General features: G+C 37.6%; 1 protein-coding gene across 2 annotated transcripts in view; it reads left to right on the top strand.

Annotated features, from left to right (window-relative positions):
* LOC109466487 overlaps nt 1-1313 on the top strand; it is a 34020-nt gene extending 32707 nt beyond the window's left edge. For both annotated transcript variants that reach the window (XM_019764209.1, XM_019764208.1), the window contains one exon: nt 191-1313. In XM_019764209.1, coding sequence (XP_019619768.1) covers nt 191-284 — 94 coding nt within the window. In that variant the 3' untranslated portion in view covers nt 285-1313. The remainder of the gene's footprint in view (nt 1-190) is intronic.
* Nucleotides 1314-9527: the final 8214 nt, after the last annotated feature.

Below are 9527 nucleotides of genomic sequence, written 5' to 3'. Positions count from 1 at the left end.
TTGGCATCTCATTACCTAGATGTCTTTCATCGACATACCAACTATTCATGAAATAGGAAACTTTAAGTTATACAATGTAAACTACTAACAAAAATGTTTTCCCAGTGGAAGTAAGTATTCCAGCTATTCACAGAAATGGGAACTTTTATATCATAAATTACTAACAAATGTTTTGTCTGTTTTTCTCCAGTGGAATCCCCACCCCCGGGAGTGGAATCCCCAGGGCAGGGGTGCGGGGCGGGATGAGGGGCGACGTCGACAACTGGAAGGAGGGGTGCTACTGATGACATCACGTCTCCATGGAAACCTCACAGTCTTCCAGTGTTGCAATCAACTTTGAACTTTGAACCTCACCTTTGAACTTTGAATTCACTGATGGCTGGATGCCGAGCTGATTAAATTAAAATGGACGATTGCTATACTCATGACAGCCTGCATTGTTGGAACTACTATACAGCTTTTATTCTGAAACCATCCAGCTAAAAGATATATATTGAAATAAAATATCCTTTAAGAATTAATTCTGCAGAGAAAAAGTTGGAAAAATGAAGAAAACAATTACAAAATACAAATGAGAGAAAAACAATCCTGGCCTTTTAAAACTTATTGAAATCAGGCCAATACTACTCTTACAGCAACGTAATATTCCTAAAGAAATGTACCTTTTAATTTGAAATGCTGTGATACCTTTGTACAAGACAAAGTTTTAAAAGCAGAAAAAATACAGGTTTGGTGAATTTGTAGGTTGTAAAAAAGTTGTGACTGTTATACTCTAAACTGACTTGTGGAGGAAAAGCAGAGTTAGGTAACTGTAAATGCATTTAATTTTGCGGTGGTTATATTTTTCAGAAGAAGGGAAAAGGTGGTTTTGCTGTGGTTTAAATTTGCGATTGAAACAACTCAGTACATGTATGTATTTGCAGTGATCACTGCGAAAATATATCCACCGCAAAAGTTTCTGCATTTTACAATGTACGTTTAACGGGTTTCAAAACACGATCAGAATTATCCTGCAAGAAGTATTCTACATTTCTCACTAGCTGTCTCTGAACCACAACACTGAAATTGAACCTACATGTACTGTAGATTTGCTGCATGGCATTTAATATACATGTAACTCAGACAAAGTTTTTGGAGTGTACTTTTAACGGGTTTCAAAACACGACCACAATAATTCTGCGAAGTATTCTACATTTCTCACTGTCTCTGATTCACAAAAGATATAGCATCGGCCGTGAACTACTGTAGATTTGCTGCATGGCATTTAATGTACATGTACCTCAGACAAAGATTTTGCATTTACAGAGTACAATGTATGTAGCCTAGGTACCATCCTACTTGTATGCCGGGGCTCCCACACTCGCTTCCCTAATACAATGTATGTTTAACAGGTTTAAAAAAACAACCGTAATTATCCTGCCAAGGTCTACATTTCTCACTGTTCCTAAACCAAAATACTTGGATTGAACCAGGCATGAATTACTGTAGATTAGCTGCATGGCATTTAATGTACATGTACCTCAGACTTTACAGAGCCATGAATGTTAACGATGATTAGGACGCTACACAGAATGTGATCATACAGCCGTCACACCTGATTTGTGTTCGTGTCATGCGAAAAGCCTGAATGTTTCCCTGTTCTGTCCATGTAATGGCATATGACAGCGTGTCCGTATAATTTCAAATGACGGCGAGCTACGAAAACACCTTTGGGAATATTTCAACAATGTACGAGAAAAATCAGAACTATTTTCACTCACAGCATGACCACATTTTTGGAGAGTCATTGCAAAAACGTAAATGTCATTCACCAGGTTACGATTGACAAGATTTTCGGTCAGAATTCGGTAGTGAAACAGACCGTTTAATTGCCAGTGTCAGTTGTACATCCTATATCTTAAGGCCACTTATTACTTGATTTTGTGGACAGTATCCTACAGAGCGTTCAACACCAATGTTAAAAAATACAGCTTGTTTTTCAGTGACTATTTCGCAACATAATGTTTCCGACAATCTACTGTAAGTCATGAAACTTTCACCCTGGTTTTATTTCGTGATAGGAGAAAAAGGGAGGTTTTTACGGTGTTTTAAATTTAAATTTTGCGGTTGAAACAATTCTGTATAGTACAGTAGTGATACAAGGAAGACAAATTTGTGGTGTAAATAAATTCGCGGTATGTTGTACGAAAACCAGAAAATAAAACCACCGCGAAAGTTTCACGATTTACAGTAGGCTCACAACTGCACCTGAAAACCTGACAGAATGCAACGAGCTCGGTAATGTCAGCCATAAAGACAAGCTTTTGTGGTGTAATGTGCGTTCTCTGTACTGAATACTGCAGGGCTGGAAATACTGGGTGCATAAGCACCTTAGTGCACCCAAAATTGGAGCTGTGCACCCAATTTTTTTTCTGTTGGTGCACTGGTGCACCCAAATATTTTTGTTGCTATTTTTGCACATATCAAATGTGTGATCATAGTATACATGATATTCTTGGAATCTAAGTGCCAGAAATTTTTTTATCTTTGTTGTAGTACTTGTTTAAGATTTTGAAGTTAGCCCCTATTTCAGATTTAAGCTCAGAAGAGGAGCATTCAGATCTGTCATTAGGGTTTGTTTTATATGGTACACCCAAAAAGTTTTTTCTGCACCTAATTTTTTAGGTTGGGTGCACCAGAGCACCTATTCTCAAAAATGAATTTCGAGCCCTGAAACTGCCTCTGATTCTATTACTATGACTGCCTGCGAAAATGTCAGGTCTTCACCTGTGGCCGTGCATATCAATAAGCTCCTTTCCGGTTGGCTGGCTGAAAGCTGTTGGTCCAAAATGGGTCCCAAGTGGACCAATCAGGGCGTTCGGCACACCTGCTCTTGAGTGAATTTTGAAACCTGATCTGCCATCTCCATATTGCAATTTTATTGAAAACTGGTATAGAATGAAATTGAATGTATTATTTATGCTTTCCCTGTCAATTGGAGAATTCTGTAATATCATAACTTACAGTAAAATATGTACATCTCACAATGTGATTGATGCTTTATGAATATGATTTTTAAACAGTGATAATTTTTATCTAATGCTGGACAATCCTTAAGTGAAACAGTGAAAAAAAATCAAGACTTCAAGACATTGTCTTGCAACAAAATAAGGGAAAACACGAAAAAAAGTACAAACTATACTGAAAAACCATAAAAGGATTAAATGATAAAATTTTCTTGAAGCTCCAAGGAGCAAAACCTTACTGTGGACCCTTTCTTCAAGGTCAGTGAATTGGCAGGTTCAAGGTCGAGTGTTTGTTTCTATCTGAGTGCAAACGGAATCGTAGCAGCCTATTGTAGATGACTCCTAGAGTCTTATAGCTGCACTTACCCTTCCTTACAGCTTACATTGAATGATCTTTATCGGCATCAAAGCTACTGTAAATTCAGAAACATTTCGGATGATTTTATTTTGCAGAAGGAGAGGAAGTTTTTAATTTCCAGTTGAAACATAACCTTAAATATGATAATTAACAATAAAAAGACAAAACACTAGCATTACCTATACATACTATAAATGATACAATAATAGTAATATAATGATACTATTTCAAATGAACATGTTACGTTAGTAATACAAGGAAGGCATGTTCATGGTGTCATTAATTTTCGGTGGGGAGGTCATGACGAAAATAAGTCCTCAGCAAAAGTTAAACGATTTACAGTAGTAATATATTTTCCCGCTGCAGCTTTTGCATCACTGATCTAACACACACACTCAATATTGCAGTACTTTACTTGGATTTACTAGTACATTGTAGTTTACCACAGAAATTCACTCACGTCTTCGTCTTAACCTATTTTCCACGTTGCCCGACCATAAATCTACCCGCTCCTTCCTAATTGTGGTAAAAAAAAACTAACCCATTAAAACAACCACATAACGACGTTGATAACGAAGATCGTTTCTCGGGAGGCATAACCGAAAACGATTGCCTTGTAATGCCGCGATCATAATTGACTTTCCATCGAAGCATCTGTGGGCATTCTGCCAAAGTGCATGGTCCAGTGTAGGAGTGCAGCTAGCAGTCTTTCTTGGGGCAATTATTAGACTAACCCTCCTGCTTTGTCTGGACAGAGTAGGTTGACAGCACATGGGGGGTAGATTGACTGGCAGAGTGACAGAAAAGTCCTATGCGTTTGTGGGCATCCTGCCAAAGTACATGGTCCAGTATGAGAGTGCAGCATTTACTAAAAGAAAATTTGGCTAACCCTCTTGCCTTGGAGGTATTGTTTTGGGTGGCTATACTGTGTATTTGTTTGTCTGGCAGAGTAGGTTGACAGCACATGGGTGGGTAAAATTGGTCAGACACAGGAAATAGGGTGAACTAAAAAGTCACAAAAATCTAAAATGCTCGCCAGAAGTCTGGAATCTCCGATTGAATACAGAAAGACACAAAATACATGTACATGTACCACAATAACATAATACAAGAAGAACAGTGAACAAAATTTTTTTTACTAACTTAAGATGGCAAGCTCTCTTCAAAATTTGATCAGCACTTAAGCAAAGAAGGAAATTGAAGAGCTTTAATCTGTGGAACAGTTCAGCTTTTTCTCTACCACACATTATGTAGAAGTGATTTTTGATAGGCCATTACCTGCAAAGGAGCATCATGGGAATTTAATGTTTTTCCCATTATATTAATGACCACTAACCTTTTTGACCCGTATACAGACTGCATCGAAAACCTCTCACTAAAGTTTCAAGCACAACCAAGAGAACTGTTGTGTGATAATTTTATGATTTGCACCTTTATCAAAATATACAATACTGTAAATCACAAGTTTTTTTGTGGTAATTTTATATTCACGTTTTTCGCCATCACTTATTGCTGTACCTGCAAAATTTAATGTTGTTCCTTGAACATGTCCATTTTTCTCAGACCGCAAACTTTTGCTACTGCAAACATATAGTGATTTACAGTACCGGTATATAATTATGCAGAATAATTATTTTTCTGGGAAGAATTTGACCTTTCGAAAGTTTAACGCTGTCCACCGCCAACAGTAGACACGGTATAATTATAGTGATGCTGCACATCTAAGAAGGATGGATACCTTTTATCAGATACAATGTGAAGTGCATAATAATTATTTTTCTGGGTATAGAACTTGACCTTTCGAACGTTGACGCTGCCCATTGCCTATGATTTGCCAACAGCAGACACAGTAATAGTGAAGCTGCATCATCTTGAGATCCCAGAAAGGCCTGTTATACTGCATGTTGCCTGGTCCTGCATATTAAAGACATGTTCACCATGTTTTATGGCGTTGTCAGCCTCCTGTAGGCTCCTGCTGGGGTACAAGGAGGGGGTTTCTTGTCGGCCAAGAACGGACGGAAAATTTATGGTCTTGGATGAAATCTGAGACTCAATTTTCTTTCGTTAAATCAAGTAAAATATTTGGACAAAATTTCTGTATCGTAACATTTTGGGATCAGTAACGATTTTGCATCGTCTGGCATTTCAGCGCTGATATCACATTTCAAAATTGCTACCTCTTACATGCATGCTGGGGCCTGACCATAGATCAAAATGATTCTTGTCTCTTAATGTTAAGAGTCAAATTGTGTATACCAAATAATTTTCAAGTTTCACATTTTTTACGTTTGAATTTGAGAACATTTACAATCATCTAATTCAGTAAAAAGATTATTATAAATTATTAAGATATCATTTTGGAAAGTATGAGTTTTTTTGTGTGTAACTTGAGAAATTTGAGATGGAAAGAATCACTTGAGGCACTACCAGCATCGCCGGTGCAATTTGACCCCAACTTGCATACAGAGTAGACCTGCCGCCCTGCGCAGCATACTAAACGGTTTATAGCCTCCTTCGCAGACTTGTTGGGCTGCAGTTTTATTTTTTTTTTGGTGAGTGACGCAAGTTATTCTGCGGAGGGATAATTTTGCCGCCGGGGGAGTTTTGCCACCAAACCTTCTCTCCGCAGCAAAACTCCTTAATTGGCAGCAAAATCGTCCCTCCACGGAATAACTCATGTTGCTCACAAAAAATAAAACAAGCTATATCAGATTTCTGTATCTGTATAGCCGGTATAACCACCCTTCGGCGCAACACACCAGCTTCTGTATCTGTATAGCCGGTATAACCACCCTTCGGTGCAACACACCAGCTTCTGTATCTGTATAGCCGGTATAACCGCCCTTCAACGTAACATACCAGCTTCGCGGGCACGCGGCGCGGCGGCAGCTGGCTATATCACACCGATCGACTTGTTACACCTAACCCGTGAACATCTAAATCTAGACATTGTTTAAAGCTATCTAATGACAATGCCCCTACTGCCTGCGAAGGAGGCTAGCAGCTTCCGTGTCTTACAGGTTTTCTGCATTGATCCTTTGACAGCAAGACGAAATGTCAGGCCTCTTAGGGAACCTTGTTCTTAAAGCCCTCAGCAACAATGAATATACACGAATATAGAAACCCAAACAAATTATAGGGCCACACTAGTATTATAATAATTCTTTGTATCTCGCGTTTCTGTCTAAGAGAAAAAATTACCTAACCCAACCAAAATTTGCCAATATGTACTGATGTACGATCATGTATATCATGTAAGCTCTCCATAAACACTATACACCTTGAAGAAAACAATGTAAAATTCTATTTTATCTATTTCAGAGTAAAGAGGGGAGTATCTAGCAGGTAATGTTTTACATCAAACTAGGTTCAAAATTCTGTGTCAGGAGTAATATAACATAAAGAAATTTTCTTTTGAACACTGCAATTTCAAAATCCAGAACTGGTTAGTCAGCAAACCAACCATACAAAAAATTATACACTGCCGAGGCTTGAGTAATATACACATTATGTTATTCCTCCGGTATTAGGGAATTATTTTCTTTTATATACTTCAATTTCATGATTTAGAACTGGATAGTCTGCGAACCAACCATAGAAAAATTATATAGTGCCGAGGCTTGAGTAATATACACATTACGTTATTCAAAAGCCTGTGCCAGGATTAAGAAAGAATTTGTTTTCTTTCATATACTTCAATTTCATAATTTAGAACTGGATGATCTCGGAACCAACCATAAAAAAATTATATACTGCCGAGGCTTGAGTAATATACACATTATGTTATTCCTCAGGTATCAGAAGCAGTGAGGGTTTAAACCACAGCGGTGGACAGGATAATACAGCATATTGATTGCACCTCTGACCCCACTAGTGGTTAATATGCTGTCAGAGTCATTCCATGTATGTGGCAGCAGCACTGGGCATAATATATAGCCAGCATAGAGGGCCCTTGCGGATGTTTTGATGTTGCCAGTTTTTTTCCGGCTTACTGTTTTCAAAACTGAAGACCATTGCTCATCGAATTTTGTGGTCATACTTGATGAACATATTTACTAGGCACAAACATCTAGAATCTAGTTAATAGATCTTTAATTTTCAGTTTTGTACTGTAAAATCAAAGGAAAACAGCAGTAAGGAAGGAATAAAAAGTACAAAGAAGAGAAAAAAATTGATTAAAATGTTTGGATAGGTTTCCAAATTTGTAACTTTTCAGGTATTTGCTATTCTTCTAGAAGCACTTTGTTAGGAAATTTACTCAGATAATCCAAACCCTGACCTGAAAATAGGGTGTTCCACAACTTCTTTGAACCATATATTATATTATATTTACATCTAAAATTAGCTAACTTGCACTTGACTCGCTGAAAAATCATTTATTATCCAATCCTGCTGAACTAATATACTTGCAAAATACTGATAAACCGCAATGGGTCTATGCCACATGCATACACCCATTCTAGAGTGTTAGTGAACCATCCCTAATAAAGGACTTCCCCAGATTAATAACAGTTACACAGTTCTGTGCGGTCCCTTGTGAATATCATTGTTCCATATCCCTGGTTTATATTAGCAAAAGTTATGCCACACTATCAACAATATGTCACAATATGGAGATGGCAGGTAGAATTGATCATAAAATTTAATATACATAAAAAGAACAAATTGTTGCCGCAACATTGTAGCAAAACAAAACAAAATATTGCAGCAGTTGTAATTTGTAGCAATAACCTGTTACAGTCGGAAAATACAACCACTGTAGTTGGAAATTGATGGCAAAAACAAAGATTGGTGCCTCGACATTGTAGCAAAAAGTGTTGCAACAGTTGTAATTTGTAATATTAAAACCTGATACAGTCGGAAAATACAGAGACACTGTTGCAAAATGGTGTCAAAGAGAAAATTAGTCTCCTAAGGTTGAAGAGTTTATTGCCTTTTTTTTGCGCATTTTTGTGCACCCAATTTTTCAGGTTGGGTGCACCAGTGCACCTGTTCCCAAAAATGAATTTGGAGCCCTAAAAGCTGTGCTCGGTGTACAAGTCTTATCTCCCATGTGCAGCCCCTAACTACGTTACTACAGGAACGTCCAATTCAATACATCTCCGGAGCAAAGCAGGTCTAGAGGGAGCATTTTAAAGACAGGGGAAACATGCTATAACTGTTAGATAGTGGAGTACAAAATAAACCTCTCTGCAGGAGTTCTATAAACACTATGCTGATTATTTACTACAAAAGGTGGCTGGGGACCTCGACAACTCATTACAATATGAGATATGTGGCATATTCTGGCATGGGATCAGAGGCTGAAATATTCACAGCGACTTTGAAAATGAAACATTTTTGGAAGTGCTCAGTAACCAAAATTGGTCTGTAATGATGTATGGACAAGATGGTTTTATTTTTTAAACATTGACGATACAAAAAAAGGATACAATTAAACCAATGGTGAATTGTGCTATATACTATATGTATTTGAATTCTTATAGAATTTTGGTACAAAGACAACGTTACTGATATTTTCATGAATGTGTACGATGTTGGAGAGGTTCTGGGCATTGCAAAAAAGGCAAAAATAACCAATGGTGAATTGTGCTATCTATAATATATGTATTTAAATTCTTATAGAATTTTGGTACAAATATGACACTACTGATTTCCATGGTTCACACTGAGTGTATGTTGTGGGAGAGGTTGGGCATACAAAAGCATGTTTATTGTTGTTTATGTTGGAATATTTTATGAGGTACGTTATGAAATCTACATGTACCGTGCCCAGCGGGGGACTCTCGACTGCGCCATTAAAATCATATTTCATGAACCATAAAAAGCGGCTGTGCGACGTTGTGACATTACGGAGCCGTGCGGATATCCCCTGCGGAGGCCACACCAAGTTAATTTGTTGGTTCTCGGATTCGCCTCTTCATTTTTTTCTGATTAGCAAAAAAAGAAAAAAGAAAGATTCTGGTTCTGAATCAACTCAAAAATGCTCATATTTTGCCCCCAACAGTTGAGTCTTTTTCTTCCAAGCTGTACAGTTTGTCTTTTCCATCTATCAATGCAGTGGTTTGATTAGAAGTTCAAAATTCACTGTTTAAATGAAATGAACCCAGCCTTTTGTGTTGACTTCATGGCTCCTATCATAGCATTTGAGGGTATAATAGGAT

This window comes from Branchiostoma belcheri, unplaced genomic scaffold (assembly GCF_001625305.1).
Source record: "Branchiostoma belcheri isolate BF01 breed outbred unplaced genomic scaffold, Haploidv18h27 scaffold168, whole genome shotgun sequence".
Classification (NCBI taxonomy): domain Eukaryota; kingdom Metazoa; phylum Chordata; class Leptocardii; order Amphioxiformes; family Branchiostomatidae; genus Branchiostoma; species Branchiostoma belcheri.
The sequence above is the reverse complement of the archived record's forward strand: the minus strand, read 5'-3'. Positions and strand labels throughout refer to the sequence as shown.